General features: G+C 52.6%; 1 protein-coding gene across 1 annotated transcript in view; it reads left to right on the plus strand.

Moving 5' to 3' along the window:
• The window catches only part of EPHB1 (EPH receptor B1), an 80505-nt gene that overhangs the window by 30943 nt on the left and 30176 nt on the right, over nucleotides 1-19386 (plus strand). The window contains exon 4 of the mRNA XM_069024187.1: nucleotides 18844-18999. Coding sequence (XP_068880288.1) covers nucleotides 18844-18999 — 156 coding nt within the window. The remainder of the gene's footprint in view (nucleotides 1-18843; nucleotides 19000-19386) is intronic.

Genomic DNA, 19386 nt, shown 5'->3' on the forward strand with positions numbered 1-19386 from the left:
AAGAAGGAGATGGTCAAAGTGCTTCAGGGCTGGTTTGGGGGGTTGTGATGGGAAGAGGTCCAACTTGGATCTCTTTTGGTGCAGGTGGTGGAATGCGTGTACCACCATGCTTGGCTGTGATGCTCCTTGGGGAGTCCCCCCAAGGTGTTTCTTCACCTGTAACTCTGGATATGTGAAGATGGCAAAGCTGGGATTCAAGCTGTGGAGAAGCTTGTTTGATGGTTTGCTCTAAACCTGGGAACTTGTGTAAGTTTTCACCACACAAAGCCTCGTTCCCCCCTGGCCAAAGCGGGGATGGTGACACCTTCCCATGCCAGGGCTCCAACAACCAGGAAACCCCGAGAATCCTTTCTCAAACAGCACGGCTGGGGGATTCCTATGAGTTTTGTGGTTGACCCTTAGGGATGGTTTTGTTCCCACCAGGAGATTGCTGTGAGGAGCCGAAGCGCTCTGTCGGAGGGAGGGCTTTCTGCAAACGGAGCGTTCCTGGCGAGACGTTCCTCTGCTATTGAACCAACACACAGAAAGCACACATGGTTGTATGGCAAAATGACATTTCTCATCATGGGAAAACAAATACTAATTTTAGCGAAACACTGGAATTGAGAAGTAATGTCACTTTGCCAGAAATGGAGGAAAACAGTGATAATGTAAAACCGTGGTTTTTGGTGGTGTTGACCTTTCTGCCAGCTGGAGGAAGGTGGGGTGTTGAGTGCTCCTGACCCCTGGGAGGACCGTGATGCACCTTCTCAATGCCTGGGGAAGGGCAGAGGATTGACAACAGCAGGACAAGAGGCACGGGAGCAAACCTGCTGAGGGTGGGTGTTACACCCATCTCCATGGCTTTTCTTGTTTCCTTTTCTTGTGCAAACTCCACAAGGGCTGGGCAGTGTTCATGTCATCAAAGCTCCACAAGAAGACCCCAGGAAAGTGGGGATTTGTTGGGTTTTCTGTGCCCTAGTGCCTGTCTCCAGCTGTGCTCCCACTCCTCAGCACTGATCCCCAAGGAGAAACTGCTGAGCACCTGGTGAGCGTTTTGCCTTCGCATAGGGAGCGTGCTTTGTATTCAGACTCCCTGAGGCGAAGATTAGGGATCCTGGCAGCTCCGAGGAGTAGAAATATCTTTTATAGATTGACTGACAGCATGTAGGATCCTGAAAGGCACCAGAGTATGCTGTGGGTGCAGGGCAAGCGGGTGTTAAATGGCACCAGGCATGTCTGTGATAACAGGAGTGTGCTGTTTGGTGATTCCATGGGTGCTGGTAAGGTGGTGTCTGTGGAGGAGAGCTCTGATGGCTGCCCTTCCTCAGTCCTGTGTATTTTCCAGTTCCCATGTCAGGAGGGCTTGGATTGCATGAGACCCGTGTGACTGAAGGCCTTGCTCAATGCCGCTGAGGAACCCAAATCCAGGATATCCCCCATCCCTGGAAGTTCACTAAAACCCCTCCTAAAAGCTTGATCCAGGGTTAACATCAGGAATTTTGGAAAATTAACTTTTTTTGAATAAATATCTGACCTTGGGTTGGACTCTGGCTCCGTGGTAGTTCATTGGCCATAAAGCTCCTCCTGGTATCCCCATGGACCTTGGAGCTGGCAAGGGAAGACCTAAGCCCACTTAGGTGAAGGTTGGTGGGCAGGAGGTGCCACATTGCAAAGTTTAGAAATAACAATTCCTTGGTTTTCTGTTTGGCTTTGTTTTCTCCGAAGGGGTTGTATTCCCCTGCCTGGTTTGCCTGGCATGGAAGCTGCCAGGATTGCACCCTGGCTCCTGGGAAGCACACACTCCTAACATCTGCTCCAAGCCTTCATCAGCCTGAGATGAGACACTTAACAAGCCTGTGGGAATTGTCACCAAGGGAAAAAAAAAACCAAAAAAAGAAAATCCTCCAGTATTTGAAGGCTGAAAAAATAGGCTTAATTCCTACGTGGTGGGGGAAAAGATAGGGTTGGATTGTTTAGCTCCCCCAGCTCTGTCTCATCCCGCGCTCCCCTGGGAAGGAGGCTGTGCCTATCATGGGGCCATTAGACCGGAGCAGGTTCGTGCTGACAGTGGAGCTTGGGGCACTCAGGGATTCATTAATCCCGGCTTTTAGCGGCACTTACGGCTCGAGGGGGGCACAGGCACAACGTCATCTTTGTTGGGGGTACTCGGAGCCCTGAGGAGATTATCCTCACGTTTGGGGTCAGAGGGATGGGGGGCTGCTACCACCACCACGCCAGGATGGGAATTGTCTTTATCAGACAATCAGCCCAGTTATTTGTTCACATCCCAAGCTGGTTTGACACAGATGCCCTGGCACAGCTCTCAGCTGTACCCCAAAGCCCAGTGGACTGCCCGGCACATCCTCTTGGACACCCCGTGCCCGTGGGGGTGGTGGGTCAGTGCGAGATGGAGGCTCTGCCTGAATCCCAAATGAATAATTCATTTGGTGCATGCGAGAGCCCACGCTCTGCTCGGGCTGATATTAAATCCATTTGTCTTGCTCTGCCCCGTCCCTCAGCCCTGCTTTATGGCTTCCTTGTGTGGTCAAGGGGCAATGCATCATCGTGCCGGGGGCAGGTGGGAGGGAAGGTGGCAGCGGGGATCACTGGCAGGCGGGGGAAACCTTGGATGAGCACGCTGGGTGGATTTTGCTTTTTCTCCTCAAGGAAGATTGTTAAACCTTTCCTCCTGGTGTTTGAAACCTGATGATGGCAAAGGAACCCCTCACTAGACACTAGTTGTGTCTCTTGGCTTTCATCCCTTTTGACTTTGAGGACTGGGCACTGTATTTCTGTCTGCTGGAATCACGCTGGCTTTCTCTCTGACCTTCTCCGTGCCTGGCACTGACTCGGGTGCACGGAGAAGGAAGAAGTCTGGGGCTGAACCAGCTTTGTGCTGAATTTCTCTGTTGTATTTATGAACCCAGGAGGAAGGGGTGAGAGAGCAGTCCTGCTGTTACCCGGCCTTGTCTCACTTTCAGTTTTCCCCTCCTGGCAAATTCCTGTGCTGGCACGTTCGGGAGCCTCCGTTCTGCTCCTGCCGGCCTGTCTGCTACAGCAGCTGGAAATCTGACCTGGCAGGGGGAAACAATCAAAATAAACCCCACAAAACCAGAGCAAAGCTGGGCTGGGATGTCTGCAATGCAAAGCCTTGCTTCCAGGCATCCCTGGCTTTCCCGGAGCAGCCGGCCCCTATCCCATCTCCAGCGGGGTCCCCCATCCTTCCTCACCTGCTGGCCGATGTGCCGGGCTCTGCCCGGCCTTTGCCAGAGCTCTGTGGGGGTTTATCCTGATCTCCTTCATCCCTTTGATTTCTGTGTCTCCTTTGCGTGTTTGTCCTTCCCTCCTGCCTTTTGTGTGGAGGAATGGATTGGGGAAAGGAGCAGCGGGAGGGGCACGTCCGACCTTGAATGTCAGGGAGTGAGCAGCTCCATGCTGGTTCCCCTGTTATCCTCCCCTCCTGCCGAGCAGCCCTGGTGATAATTATTGATTTCCTCTACTTATCCATCACAGAAGATTGGAAACAATGTGATTTAAAAAGCGATTTTTTAAATAATTGCGAACATTTTGCAATTAGTAGTGGAACAATTTGCTATCGCTTAAAACAAGGGAATTGTCAAGTTTTCCCAATGAATTTGTTGCTTGTGTTGAGAACTGGGGCTTTTAAGTCTCTGGCTGTGCCTGCCTTTTCCCTGCTCTGTGGTCCAGCCTGGTGCCCGTGCAGCATTTTGGGGCACCCAGGAGAGGTTTTCTTGGGTGATGAAGGTGATGTTGGTTTTGTCCCATGGGTGAATGGCAGCCAGGGAGGTCATGGGGACACAGGATCCTGCTCCCCGTGCCTTTGGCTGTATCCATCCCATCCCAGTGTGCTGCAGCTCCATGCCCAGCTGCCTGGGTGCCTGGGGCAGGCTGAGCACACCAGGCATTGGCAGGAGCTGCAGAAAAGCCTTGTTTTTTGCTTTTAAGGATGGCTTAATTTTAATTTTTTTTCCAATCTGCTGGTCTGTGCACTTCCCCGTGGTTGGGAATCATTTTCTTTCCAGCCTCTGTGCTGACCTCTCTCCTCCCCACCACTCCAGCATCTCATTGCAGCTTTCCTGGCCTACAAGTGATGTCTTTTTAAAGATTTTTCTCCTCTAAAACAGGAGGGGAAAAACAAAGAGGTAAAAAGAAAGTGCTTGCCTTGCCCCTCTCTCCTTCCGCCTGCCCTTGGATTTGGTTTAGCAGGGCACGGGGTGGGGCCAGCAGCAGCCCAGAACAAGGACTGGGGACAAAAAAGAAATACTCGGCCTTAAAAACCATCAGCACTTCTTCAAGCTCTTTCCTGGGGACCAGGTCGGGGTCAACTGGTTTGTTCCCAAACCTTTCCAAACCTGTGGACAAACAGCTGATGCACTCTGGGGTCTCTGCCTGGCAGCTGGCTGGAAGGGAGCCTCTGTGGCTGATGCTCACAATGATTGAAGTGTTTTTCCAGGGACAGTGTTTCCCTGCGGGTTGGAATTGGGATTTCAAGCTTTCCTCCTGCCCAGCATGGGCAGTGTCAGCACGCTGGGGCTGTGAGTCTCCTCCTCCCCATGCAGTGCTGTGCCTCTGCTCCCTGGGCCTTGGGAACCTGGGACACACTACCCCACTTAACCATCCCAAAAGCTGCTTTTAGACCCAAATCCGAGAAGCTGGGGCACTTCCCACCCTAAACGGCAGCAAAGATGTCCGGGGAGTGTTTTATTTCAGGCTTAGCTGAGCCACAAACCTCCGCCCGCTCAAAATGGGCCTTTTTCTCCTTTCTTTTTTTTTTTTTTTTCTGTCCCCTTTTGTTTTTGTTTTTTGGCACAATATCAAGTTTCCTGCCCCTCTCCCATCCTGCATCAACCCAAGCTGCTCTCCCTGCTCGGGCTGTGCTGGAAAGTGGCAGCTCTCCCAGCTCCTGCCGAATCCTGGCAGCGGGAGGGAGGGAGGGAGGGATGCTTCCCTTTGTTGGAGGGGCTTTGCCTCTGCCTGGCAGCGATCTCCCGGCTTCCACCACTGGGTGGAACAGGCAGCCCAGTTTTACCACGGCCACTCTGTGGAGGAGAAACAGTGAGAGAAAAAGAAAAAAAGTGTGATTTTTCCTAAATTATGCCTTAGTGAAGGCATCCATTAACCTCTGTAATAATTTTGCAAGGAAAATGTCCAGGAAAACCTTGTTAACTTTTTTTCTAATGAGTGTGATGGGTTTTAATGAACATCTTAATTAGACATTATTAGCCCAATTGTGCCTCTGGTGGATTCAGGCCCTTTTCCTTCCCCCAGCGCAGGGATGGGCAGGGTCCATGAGTCCTGGCTGCTGCCAGGGAGGAGGCTTGGGCACCACAGCCACCGCTCCCTGGCCCTGTCCCCAGAGCATCTCTGTGATCCAGACCTGTCCCAAGGAGAAGAAAGGGAGAAACACAGAAAACACCACAGGCAGGGTGTGAGTGGGCACCAGGTGAGCATTGCAGAGTTGGAATTCCTGAGCTGCAGCAGTGACCTCAGAGGGATTAGGGAATGGCCCACAGGCTTCCATGGATGGCTTTATTTTCTTGCTTAGCAATTTTTTCGCTCCTTATCAATTTTTTCCTCCTTAAATTGTTCCATGGGCTGTTTGTGTATTTCCCCTCCCTACCATGAGAACTTCTGAGTGTTAGTAACATTGATTCCAGCCTTAAAACAGGAAGAAAAATCCTCCTTTGATTTTCCCACCCAGCCAAGGGTCTTTCCTTGTGACTGTTTGCAAATGGAGGCATAAAACTGCTTCCAAACCCTTGTTCTGCTAATAATCCATTTAGGAAACTTTCTGTGGTAGCTGAAGAACCTGAGAAAATGAATTTTTTGGGGAATTTTGGGGTGCAGAGCTCCGTATGCGCGTATCCATGAACATCCCTGCGGCAGTGGGCTGTGAGACCCACCCATCCTTCCCAACCTTCTCCACTCACCCAGCCCAGGAGTCCTGGCTCTCACCCCGCTGCCAGCACGTCCGAGGCCTTTGCTGTCAGGCAGGAGCAGGGATTGTTCTCCTGGACAATGGGAGAGCCGCAAGGAAGCGCCAGATCCGGCCCGTGTCCGGCACCCGCATTGTTTCGCCCTTGTTTGCAAACAGCCAGCACCTGGCAAACCCAGTGACTCAGCCAGGGACTTTTAAAGCCTTTCTATAACTTTTTCCTTTTTGTTGTTTTTGTTGAGTTGTAGGTTTTTGGTTTTGGTTTTTTTTGGTTTTTTTTTTTCAGTCACGAGAGAGCTCCTTTGGGAATGGCTCTTCTTGCTGCGTTTTGCTTGCAAGGGAGTGGGAATCTCACCCGTGTTTGGGGCTGTGCTGCACCCTACAGCCTGTGGCACGCTCCAGGAGCCAGTGTCTCTCCCAGTAGGATAACAGCAGTAATTTAAAATGGAAAAAAAGGACTTTTTTTACCCTGGCTGGGGAAGGGGCTAGAGCACCAGGAGTGGCTGAGGGAGCTGGGAAAGGGGCTCAGCCTGGAGCAAAGGAGGCTCAGGGGGGACCTTCTTGTCGCTGTTTTACCGAGAACTGGCAAGAAACAACACAATCCAAATCCAAGGAGAAAAGGAATTATTGTATTATTTACACACTAGGTTATATATATTTGTATGTGAGACAGCATGATATGATTGGTCGCTTGACCAGCCACCCCCTAGCTGAGGTTGGCTAAGTTCTCTAGCACCCATTCAAAATATTTTTTCCAGAGTACCAAAACAAGGCTGGAAAACAAACCCAGGTGCACAGATAGAGAATTAGTTTACAAAACCATCTTTCACTGTTTCTAGCTAAAGGAGAAAGAAAAAGTTCACAAAATGCTTCAGCAGCTGTAAAATTCCTCTGCTCCTGCCTTTTAGCATCCACACCTTGTGGCTCTGCACAACTCCCTGCGGGAGGGGCAGCCAGGGGGGTGAGGCTTTGCTCCCAGGGAACAGGGACAGGAGGAGAGGGAACGGCCTCAAGAGGTTTAGATTGGAAATTAAGGAAAATTAAAAAAACCCCAAAAGGGCTGCCAAGCCCTGAAACAGACTGCCCAGGAAAGTGATGGAATCACCATCCCTGGAAGTGTTTGAAAGCTGTGCAGATGTGGCACCTGGGGACATGGGTCAGTGGTGGCCTTGGCAGTGCTGGGTTAATGTTTGGAGTCAATGACCTTGGAGGGCTTTTCCAACCTAATGATTCTGGGATTCTATAATAATAATAAAATGGATTTTTCCCCTCAAGCCATGAGATAACTCATCACCAGTCCCCTGTGCAAGGCAGCATTTGGAAGCTGAGTTGGGCTGCAGTTGGGCTTTGCAGGTCTCCTGCAACCCCTGCTGGGGGAAACAGCCCTTGAGGGATGATGCTTTAGTAACTGAGAGACCCAGAGTGGTGAAAAAGCCACGGACCAGGTGGAAAGAGTTGCCCTGCTTTCCCCTGGCTGTCTGAGGAGGTTTGTGTGGGTTGGATGGGCCAGCTGGGACACTGCTGAGGAAGGATGAGGGAAAAGTAATCAGTGCAGATACTGAGGTTTTAATTTGCTCCCCTCTCCGAGCCCCGCCGTGCGCTCGGATGGTGACAAATGGAGCGGTGCCGTGGGTGTCAGCTCCGAGTGTGTTACAAGTGGTCATTTGTCACGCCTGGTGCCTCACAGCGCAGAGGATGTGTGGAGAGAGGAGCGGGGCGATTAAATCAAAGCGCCGCTCGCGCTCTCGAGCAGGCCTTTGGAGGAGCCATGGGAAAACCCATCCGTCTGCAGCCAGTGCAGCACTCACGGCCAAGGAACCAGCTGTGTCTTGGCTGTGGGAGCATCAGACCAGAGTTGTGGGCACCCCAGATTGACTTCTGCACCCAGCCCAGGGGGGAATTGCTGTTCTCCCACCCTAGGGTCCAGCAGCAGCCAAGAAAATGGCATGAATGGCATGCAGGGAGCTGCATCGCTTAGTTTTTGTGTTCAGCCTAGGACTCACCTGCTTGTGTCACATTTATTGTATGGAATGGATTTGAGGCAGGAGAGCTGTGGGCTGGGGTAGGAGCTGGTCACCTTGGTGCTCTCAGTGTGGCTGCATCCTGCCTGAGCATGGCTGGGCTCCTGGCAGCACCCCTGTGAGCAGGGATATTCCCGGGATAGCACTGTCCTTGTCTTGTCTCATCCCTTCCCTCCCCAAGGCCTCTCTGGGATGATGCTCTGGCAGAGCTCTGCCATCTCCTTGCTCTTCTGGGGGAGAGTTGTGGAGCCTGGGGCACAGCACTGTGTGCCAAGCTGGAGGTAGAGAGCTCCAGCCCTCAGGCCTGGTCTCTGGACTTTGCTGCCTGAAACTTGTCTGATGCCATGAAGATTTTTTGTGTTTTCTTTTATACCCCTGTTATACCTTTTTTTACAACTTCTGTATTCTCAGTGCTTTTTGCCTACCTTCTTGGACTTGTTTGTCAAGCTAAGAGACTAAATATTTTAGAAGCTTCGTAGCCAGGGATCAGTGTGCCCCAGAGCCCAAGGTCCTCTCCAGAACACATTCTGTAAACCAAGATAGAACCATCCAGGGGAAGGTTCCTTGGGGAGGGGGGCTCACTTGAGCCTCTCATTGGGGAATCTTTGATAGATCTGCTAATTAGTAACTCCTATAATGTTATACCAGATCATCTTTGGGGCATACTTGGCAGGGTGCATTTTGATGTATATGACCTGGACGTGTGCACCTAAGGATCCTTAAAATAAATCCCAAGGTAAAATCCCTTTTCCCCTTCTAACTGTGTTTGACTCTTGATTTTAAGACCAGGAAAAGGCATCAGTCTGTAAAAGCAGGGGCATCCTGGAAAATGATATACAGGGGAATTACAAATTAAATTTCCATCCTGGCTCAAGCAGCTCTGCCGGGTCTGCAGCCCAGAGAGGAAATTGCCACTGAGGAGAGACATGATAGTGACTTAGAATTTTATTTTTTATTTTGTACTTTATTATAGTACATATTGCATGCAGGCTCAACAGATCTGCCCTGGCCATGGCTTTGGGATGGGTTGGTGTGCACTGTGTCCTCTCCGTGGTGCAGAGGGACCTGGTCACCCTCCTCACAAGCAGGGATTACTTTGATGTTTATAGGTTTTGCTCTGTTGCAAAACTGGGAATTCGAAATGGTTCTGGGCATGGCAGAAAGGTTCTCTGGCTGTCTGGGTGTTTCCAGGGACTGTCATTCTCTGGCTAAACCCAAATCTCCTGGTTCTGCCATGGGCATCTGTTTCAGCACACCAAGGAAGTGAGGGTGACAGGAGAGACCTGCGGTTATCACAGATCTCCTGCTCCACATTGGATCTGCTCCTGAGCTCTTAATCATCTGTTATTATTGAAGACAACTTATTCTTAGAGAGCCCAAGGTGCAAATTATGTTTCACAGCTAAGAAAAGCTTCCAGAGCTGCTTACGTACAGTAAATCCCTGCAGTCTCAGGGGGCTTTGACTTATGTGTAGCAGACGTTGAGGATGGAGGAGACCACACCTTTGTGCCTGCTTGTTGCTATCACCAGCACAGACACAGGTGGAAATTTAGGCAGGAAGAAGCTGTCTGGGCTCAGAGGTGGGGTCAGTGAGTGTTCTCCCACCCTGCAGCTCTGGGCATCTATCCTGTCCCCGGTGATGGCACCAACACGGACAGTGCCAGTGTTCACACTGCTTGCAGGAGGTCCTTTCCTGTCCAGAGCAGGTTGCCTGCCATCCCCACTGTGGCATAGGGGTGAGCCAGTGTGGGAATCATGGAAGCATGGAATGGTTTGGCTGGAAGGGCTTTTCAAAGGTGTCACCCTTGTCGGTGCCGTGTGTCCTCTCTCCTCTCTGCAGCTGGGTAGGAAGGCGCCTTTCCTCCCAGGAACAGCAATTATGGCTTGTTCTGCTATAAATATTCATAGGGAAGCTCTCTTAATTGCTTTTCTAATTAATTCCATGCATGGCACTCTTGAGGTGGATGAGGAATGTGCCTTGGTTGGGATGTCCTCCCATGGCAAATCCATCCTCCCATGGCAAATCCATTCCTGGGCACAGTCCTTAGGCAGTCAGCCAAACCACACCCCCCAAGGCTCACCTCCACCCCGATGGCAGTGTCCTGCTCCATGGTGGGACCCCAGTGTGACCCGAGGCACGATGTCCCGCAGTGCTGTGGCAGGGACACAGGGAGGCTGTGTGTCCCCACGGCCCTGCCCGTGCCGGCAGCGCCAGCCTGGCCCTGCGGCTGAAACTCTCCCCAGCCCCATCCTGGGGTGGCTCTTCCTTCACGGTGTCAGCACTAACGAGGAGCTACTTCAGACGTAATTAATGGGCACTTGATGTTCTCTAGATCGAGGGGACACTGCATGGCATGAGCTGGAGAAGGAGGAAGAGGTGCTTAATTACTTCCTGTTAGGGACAGGAGATGTTTGCTTCCCAGCCAGGAGGGGACTGTGCTTTGGGGAGCCCAGTGGCGATGCCACCCCAATTTCCCAGTCAGAAGAGGGGCTGGAATTACAGAGTGACATCAGTGGTTCCCAAAATCCCTGGTTGCAAAGGAAAGATGCATCTTTTTCCGGGGGCTTCTAACCGCAGTCCCTGCCAGCAGCTCTGTACCTGCAGGAAGAGCTTCTCCCGGAGATCCTGCAGGAATTTTCGTGCCGGTTCATTTCCCTGTTGATGAGGTGGCTCGATAGCTCACACAGGCATTGAGGGGTGAACACGATGTGCTGGGTTAGGGAGCACACGGAAGAATCTTCAGTCTGTGTCCATCGACTCTGGTGTTTCACGTTGCTGCAGTTCATGAGGGAAAAAAATATTTCTCCATGGAGCCTCCTGATGCCTGGAGTGGGGGTAGAGAGCATCTCTGGGGGTTGTGTTTTTGGCACATAAGTCCTGGCCTGAATCTCAGTCCCCCAGTTTTTTACTCTAAACTCATTGTGAGGTTCATTGTGGGCAACAGATGGTGAGGCACTGGCCTTGGACACTTCCAGGGGTGGGGCAGCCACAGCTTCTCTGGGAAACCTGTGCCAGGGCCTCACCACTCAAGAATTTCTTTCCAATATCCGATCTAACCTTGCCCTCTGTCCATGTAAAGCCCTTCCCCCTTGTCCTATCACTCCAGGCCCTTGGAGCCCTTTAGGCACTGGAAGCTCCTGCCTGCAGGGATGGCAGCCCCGGTAGAGGGAAGAGCCTGTGCTGGGCTGCAGCTGCTAAATCTGTTGTTAAAGAAGACTATCAGGAGGTTAAATAGCATCAAATCCTTGATGAGAACTTCATCCCCCTCATTTGTTGACTCAGAATAATGAGCTGGGGCAGTGAGGATGGTGAGGAGCAGCCTGTGCCTGGTACTGCCATGGCCACGTGTCTGCTGCTTGCTCTGCTGTGAACCTCCCTGTGTATGTGTATGAATTGTCTGCAGTTTGATCAATTTATTCCCTTTCATCACTCGAAGTGGCTGGTTTATGGCAAGGAAGTGGAGCTGTGGTGAGGGAGCTGTGGCATGGGACTGGGCAGTGAGCCTGGAGCCAAGTGGAAACTAAAACAGAGCAAAACCTGAGTGGGAGAACAGTGATTTGGAAAAGTGACCATGACAAGTGTTGAGATTTTTCCCCCCGCTGGCTGTTTTGGAGACTGAAGCGAGTTCCCCGCTCTGTGGCAAGCTGGCAGCCCTGTGGCACCGTCTGCCCAGGGCGTGCCTGCTCTTCTCTTTGCATCCATCTGGGACAGATTTTCTCTTCAGACCTTCAGAATCCCCCCAGCCGTGAAAAACAGAGAGAGTGAAGCCCAGAGTGGTGATTAAATGGGTGAGCATGGACCTGTCGGGAAGCTGCAGGCAGTGAGCAGCCAGGCACGTGGGAGCCTGAACCAGCTGCTTCTGTGCCCTGCCCGAGGCTTAAACTCCTTGTTTAGGGCCATGATGTCACCTAAACAGTTGGTGTTGAAGCTCCTTTGCATCCAGAGATACTTAGTTTTTCCAAGCAAGCCTTTCTGGAGGAAAACTGCTTCTGTTTGAGCATCAACTGCATTTTGCTTCCAGTGAAGCACACGGGGCTTGCTCTGGTGAGCAGTTCAGTCTGTGAGCACCTTGCTCCATCAGCCAGGGATTTGCTCCCCTGGGGCAAGGGGAGGGATTTTTGGGAGAGGTGAACAGGGAGGCATCCAATCCTGTTGCCTCTAATATGCCTTGCACAGCTCCCTAACCTGCAAGCACCTTTGAAATCCTGCCCTGCTCCGATTCATTTCTCATCCATGAGAAGAAAAGCAGAAAAAATCCCTCGAGAAAGGTAAAACCACATTGAATTTTACTTCCCTCCATGAATAAACCATGGCAGGCCTGCTCTGACTTTAATTTACATGTGTCCCAAGGCGGATCTAAGCCCATTCCTCTCGAGGTGGAGGGCTGGTTTAATTAAGTGTCTGCGTCACGCGGAGCTGGGGCCGCATTCCTCCGTGCAGCGGGAGGGACGGAGCCCGTGCCCGCAGGATGCCAGCCCGGATGCTGGGAAGCTCATGCTTATCTCATGAGTTTTTCTCATGAGTTTATCTTATCTCATGAGTTTCTGCCTATGCAGTGCTGAAAGAAGGGAACACAACGGGGTGGGTGCTGTTTGTAATTCAGATGGTCCCGAGGCGGGAGCATCTCTGGGTGATCCAAAATTCGTGCGTTCGGCTACAAGATGGTGAAGTTTGCACCAAAATGAGGTTTTGGGACAAGGATCTGGGGACAAGGCTCTGCTGGGATGTCCTGTCCCCTTGTGCTGTGGTTTCTGGCATGGCTTGGGGTCCTGTCCTGAGCTCCCTCCTTGGGAGCAGGAGGATACTTTAGGGCTGGAATGCTTGGACTTCCCTGTTCCTCCATCTGGGTTGTGCTCCTCTCCTTACACTGAGGACTGGATGCTGGGATCTGGTGGCTGATGGAGTGTTTTAGGGCTGAGTCTCCTTTCTTGGCACAGTCAGGAAGTCAGGATGCGTGTGCTGGGTACCCTCCCAGCCCTCCTGGGCTGGCATTGCTCCCAGTATGGAAAGCTCTCCGGATTGATTTGTGGCTGCCTGGCAGAGGGTGGCATGGCAGAGCACCCCGTGGCACTGCTGGCTGCCTGCTGGGCTCGCCGTGGCCGTGCCAGGCTGGGGCGTTCCTGGAGAAACACTTGGCTTAATATAAAAGGGAATCAGATCATTAAAAAGTAGGAGTGGGGGCAAAATCCTCACAAAACAACCTGCCAGGCCCTCCCCAAGAGAGAGGCAGGAGGGAAGGGATGACAGGAGAGCACCACGTAGGGCTGCAATTAAACCTCCGGCACCACGTGCCTGCTCCCTGCTTGGATGAGTGCAGGCAGGATGAGGAGGGAGATGAAAGCAGGGTGGGAAGGCAGCGTCCTCATCACCCTTTGAAGGCAGGAGATGACAGCCCCTGCCTGTGGGTGACAGCCTGCCCAATTCTGCTGCTTTTCCCCCCAGCCTGCAGCCTGGGTCATCATCATATCAAAGGCATTGAAGCCCAAATGCATGGATGGGGTGGCAGCCCGGGGTCTGTGTGTGTCCCCGGGGAACATGGTGTCACCAGTGCCCCTGGCACTGCCCCGGAGGGCAGGCAGGAGCCCTGGGAAGCCTGCCCCTGTAGTCACAGCATCCTCTCGATGGCACCTCTCTGTAGCACGCGATTTCGTGTGGGTGTTTATCTGCCTGGATGGTGTCTCTCAGCTGAAAGTGTCTGGGAGGGTGTCCTAGCCGGCATTTGACCGCTCAGCGTGACAGCAGGATGGCAAGGAGAGCATTTTAAAACACCCTTCTCTGGAGCTAACCAGTTTGAAGGCTGAAAAACTGGTGGTTTTTTTTCTTATTTCATTTTTTAATGTATTTAAAGATAGATTCTGTGTCGATGGTGTCTACAAAATGCACAAGGCGTTTCTGGCAGGCATCTTCTCTCTTTTTTGGGGGGGTTTCACCAAAAAGTTGTGAACCTTGTGCAGAAGGTGTTGGGCTGAGGAGCCAGTATTTTTTCTTAAGGATAAATTATTGTTCGCAGAAAGGGGGGCCTTAAATCTTTTTCCAGCAGGCTGCAAAAGCAGTGAGCCACAGTTCCTCCTTTTCTCCTGACCTGTGCTGTCCTCAAACCCTGCTGCCCATCTCCCAGAGGGTGCTGCTAGGTGCTTCCACATGTCTTTTTGGAGCGAGGCTGGATCATCCAGGCTCTTTAGTGCCTTTGCACCTGACAGTGCTCTCCACTCCTCCAGCTTGCTTGAGGGCATCATCTCGTGCAGCACTGCTGCTTCTAACGCAGCTTTTCATCACCTGCTGTGCCAGAGTGCCACAGGTGTGCTTAAAGATGCTGGGATTGCCCTGGAAAGGCACTGGACCCAAAAGGGAACCCAAAACAGGCGTGAATTTGGGGATACCTGGAAAATGAGGTTAGCTGTGCCACAGCAGGAACAGAGGGGCACGGGAAGGATGAGGCACTGCTGGCTTGATTTGCTGGGTGCCAGCAAGGGTTGGGGCAGGTCAAGGCTCGGAATCTTCAATTCCTTGGAGAAGCTCCTATTTTAAAGTCTGCGAAGGAAAAATGCCACTCTGCTTCCCCAGGGAGCTTTAGAGCAAGTTAATGTAGGGGCAATGTCTTCTTTCTTTCTTCCTTTCTTCTTTTTTTCCCTTTTGACTTAAGCTTCCCTGAGAGAGTAATTAAAAAGTGCAAGTTCCAGGTGCTAACTGAGAGGATTTAGTTTGACAGTGAAACACTTGGATGCCCCCACGTTTGAATATCCCCATGCTTGCACCCTTCCCACAGAGGCTATGATGGTGGCTTGCCTCAGGCAGGAGCAGGGATGGATGAACCGAGAGATCCTGCTTATCTCTGGCTCTTTCTAGGACTTCTGGCACCTGGAATGCAAATGATGCAGGGTACAGGAGAGTGTTAAGCAGTAAAAAGCCCTCGCAGTGCTGCTGTGTGCCACAAGTGCTTCCACAGTCCATCCTGCTGCTGGGCACTGCCCAGGCTCCCCAGGGAATGGGCACGGCCCCAAGGCTGCCAGAGCTCCAGGAGCTTTTGGACAATGCAGGGTAGGCTTGTTGGGGTGTCTGTGAAGGATTGATGAGCCCTGGGGGTTGCTTGCAACTCAGGAGATTTGGTGGTTCTGTGATTCCGTGCTTTTGGCATTCTCAGATTCTGTGTTTCTGTGATTATGTGATCCCGTGGTTCTGTGATTCTCAGATTCTGTGATTCCATGTTTCTGTGGTTCTGTGATTCCATGATTCTGTGGTTCTGGGAGCTGCAGAGGGAGGCAGCAGTGGGGCCACAGCTTTGTGGTGCCTTCACTGGGCGTTTGCCCAGTGACACATGAGTCGTGTGAGTCGTGACACATCCTTCCTCTGAGCCTTTGGGGTGAGTAGGAGAGGGTCAGCTCTGGCTGGGAGCCCCCAGTTGTATCCAGCCCTGTGGCCACATCCTTACACTCACCCCTCGGACACGAGGGCAACTTGCAGCTATTTTTCCTCCAAACTTCCACTGATGATGTCTCGCCACAAGAAGCCTGAGTTTCACCAGCCCCTCAGTGATGTTCCCTCCCACCCCCAGATATGTCAGCCCTGGAAAAGGGGTCCTGCTGGCAAACTCACACCTGGGATGTGCAACATTCCCGGTGTGCAGGCAGGATGATGGATCTGTGGGCAGCTTTGGATTGTGGGGGGGGGTTAAGTGCTGAGCATCCTCCCTGCCGAGCAGCACGGAGGAGTTCTGTGCCCCAGCATTTACAAACACACCCCTGGTGCCTAAATGTGAGGAAGTGGATAGTTAAGCACATCATTAATCTTATTCAGCCCCCGTAATCAACAATCAATTAATTCTCCTCCGGGCTGAAGAGATGCAGGTTGTGCTGCAGCCTGAGCACTGGCAGAAAGAGCCCCTTCCCACAGGGAAAGCTGAGGCAGAGCCTCATCCTGCACTTGTCTGACACACTATCATGGATGCAGGCCTTGCCAGCTCTGGGAAGCTCTTGGAGCAGCCCTTAAATTAGGGCAAATGTTGCACTGGCCATTAATGGGGTGACTTATTGCTCCCTCCATCTGAGCCTTGCACTCGGACTGTGGGTTTGCCGTGTGAAGGATTATGGATCCCACCGTGGCACTGCAGGGCCCTGGGGGTTTGTGCTGTGCTTTCGGTATGAGGCTCATGGTTCAGCTCCCCCAGAAAGAGGGGACACACAGGCAGCAGCCAGAGGGGAGTGCTGCACCCACAGCAGCTTTGGGAGAGAGGAGAAGGCATCCACCTCCCCAAAACTGTGGGAGGCTTTAGGCAAGCACAGTGTAATTACAGGAGAGAAAAGCTAATTGGTAATAATAGCAATTAAGAGCCACGTGCCTGCAGATTATAGGAATTTGTGGAAAAGCAAAGTGATAACGGAAACCTGCGGACACTGGGTTGCAGGGTGCCATGTTCAGGTGTTTTGACAAAGCATCACTTGCATTAATTGTAATTAAACATTAACAAACCTCTTCAACCAACCCACCGACGTGCCCTCAAGCTTAAAACCGAGGCGTGTTCATTGCACTGCAATCCTCTCATCATCCTCCTTCCATCCTCTTCCCTTAAAACACAGGTGGCTGTTCCCTGGTACCACTGTTACCTGTTCCCCTTCCTGCCCCTCCAAAGAGCCTGGCACATTTCAGGTGTGTTCTGACACATCCTCCAGCTCCAGAGCCCACAGGTCCCCCTTTGCACGTCTCATGGATGCTCACCCTTCCAGTGGGAGCACGAGGCTGCTGGGACATGATGGGGAGGCGATGGTGGGAAGGGAGAGGTGAGGAGCTGGAGATACACTTGAAGCCTTGGTGTCCAGTTGTGGTGTTGTTAGTTCCTGCCTCGTGTGTCTGTGTAGCTCTGTGCCTCCTTGTGCTGGTTTGGGAATAGGGCTGTGTGTGGGTGGGTGGGGGAAGGGTCTGCATCCTGAAGGTCCCCCTCAAATGCTGTGGACTGTGTGGTGACCCCGTGTGTCTCACTGCCCACCGCATGAGGTGGTGGGTTATGGGCTTCCTTAAGATGCCACATGCATGGGATGGCTGTGGTGGGATGTGGAGGACTCGGCAGTCCTCCCGTGGTGGGGAAGAGGAAGGGCAGTGGGAGATGGTGGCTGGTTCCTTTGCAATGCCACATCCTCACCCAGCTGGCAGGGCCATTGCAAAGAGACAGTTCATTGCAGCCAGCTGTGTGCCTCAGGCTGTGGGGCGGCAAAAGAGCTCCTGAATAATAAAATTGTAAAATATTGTTTTGATTTATTCTTTTCTATCATCTGTTAATATCTGGAAAGGCTGTGTGAGCAGGAGGCCTTCATGAGTTTTGAATGACAGGTTAAAGGGCTCCAATAAAGATTAGATGGTCCACTATCTCCCAAGGAAATTGCATCAAAGTGGTTACTCCTGCTTGCTCCTATTAATTTCCTCTTCATGGCTGCTAGGAGATGCCTCATATCCTGATGCAGCAGACAGGGGCTAAGAGGCACTTTCCATTATCTCAATCATCACCGTGTTTATGAGACACGTCGGGTGTTTCTCTGCAGAGCTGTGCCTTGGGGGGGGATGGCATCCCAGGGCCAGAGCCGGGAGCCGAATGGGGCTGGGACCACCCTGGTGTGAGGCCAGGAACAGTCTCTCCTGGGCTGCATGGAGGTCTGATCCCTCGGGTATGTGTGCCAAAATACAGATATTCCCTTCTGCAGCCTTTGGTTCCGTCGGATTTTGTTGGATGTCAGGGATGGATGAGCATCCATTCATCAGTGCCCATTGGTGAGGATGGGTGGGGTGGGGCGGAGATGAGGGACCCATCCCTGTCACTCCATCCTCGCCCTCTCTCCGCAGAGCAGCGAGATGGTTGATTAATGAAACCTCCCCTGTGGCTGATTAAACCCTCACTGCAACTGGAGCATCTCCTCTGTTATGAATTAGTTGCCATTTCCTGCTTGAATGAGCTTGGAGTCTGGGCAGCTCCAGCCCCAGGCTGCGGGGGATTAACGGGATGGACCCATAACACACTGTCATGGGCGTCACACCGACTTTTTAATTAAATATTTAAATTTTGCATGGAAAAAGAGCTGCGGGACCTGAGCCAGGCTGTTGGGGTGGTGGACAGGCACTGTTCAGATCAGCAGAAGAGGAGCACTGTCCTGCCCCTGCTTGTCCATGTCCCCATGGGTGCTGCTGGGGCTGGGGGTCCCACAGCCCCCTGCCATTCCCCTGCCTGGGTACGAGCAGTAGGGAGCAAAGCAGCTACTGCAGCCCCCTTGCTCTGCCTGGCTAAAGATCGTTGCTGTGTGGTTGCAGTGTTTGTCTAGTGGCTTCAGGAGTAATCCATGGCCAATGTGGAAAATTCTGGCCATCCTAGATTCTTGAGAAGGTGCTACCCCATTTAACACTAATACAAGTGTGAAGCTTTTCTGTGTCTCCTCTCCCTCACCCTCTCCTCTCCCTCACCCTCTCCTCTCCTCTCCCTCACCCTCTCCTCTCCTCTCCTCTCCTCTCCTCTCCTCTCCTCTCCTCTCCTCTCCTCTCCTCTCCTCTCCTCTCCTCTCCTCTCCTCTCCTCTCCTCTCCTCTCCTCTCCTCTCCTCTCCTCTCCTCTCCTCTCCTCTCCTCTCCTCTCCTCTCCTCTCCTCTCCTCTCCTCTCCTCTCCTCTCCTCTCCTCTCCTCTCCTCTCCTCTCCTCTCCTCTCCTCTCCTCTCCTCTCCTCTCCTCTCCTCTCCTCTCCTCTCCTCTCCTCTCCTCTCCTCTCCTCTCCTCTCCTCTCCTCTCCTCTCCTCTCCTCTCCTCTCCTCTCCTCTCCTCTCCTCTCCTCTCCTCCCCATTCCAATGACAGGACCTGCTTTCCCTGCATCCCAGAATGGCTCAGAACCCACCTGCTCTGCTCTCTCTTGCAGCCTGCCCCGTGGGGACGTTCAAGGCCAGCCAGGGTGCGGGGCTGTGCGTGCCGTGCCCCCCCAACAGCCGCTCCACCGCCGAGGCCTCGCCGGTCTGCGCCTGCCGCAATGGCTACTACCGGGCAGACTTCGACCCGCCGGCCGCCGCCTGCACCAGTGAGTACGGGGTCAGGGCTGGGCGGCTGTAGGGCCTCGCTGCCCTCGCCCCTGGGGCAGCAGTGGGGATAAAGTCTCAATCCATGCGGAGTTTGTTTTATTTTCTCCCCCCATCCCACGGTGGATGGGAGCAAGAGCGCGGCTGGGTGGCCAAGGCGGAGGGGTGGGGTGGCCCCGCATCCCACCTTGCTGGCAGTCTCTGGAATTTATCCATCACCCCGGCAGCGGCGGTGATGGCAGGGAGATAGTCCCCAGGATAGATTAGGATTTAAAGTTATCTGCTCCGACTGTCTTGTTCATAGTCTTGCAGATGGAGTATTTTTTAATAGGGGGAAGGCTGCATTAAGCATTGGTATTCAGCGATGCGTCGCTGCTCGGCTGCCTGCC

Source organism: Aphelocoma coerulescens, chromosome 9 (assembly GCF_041296385.1).
Source record: "Aphelocoma coerulescens isolate FSJ_1873_10779 chromosome 9, UR_Acoe_1.0, whole genome shotgun sequence".
Lineage (NCBI taxonomy): Eukaryota > Metazoa > Chordata > Aves > Passeriformes > Corvidae > Aphelocoma > Aphelocoma coerulescens.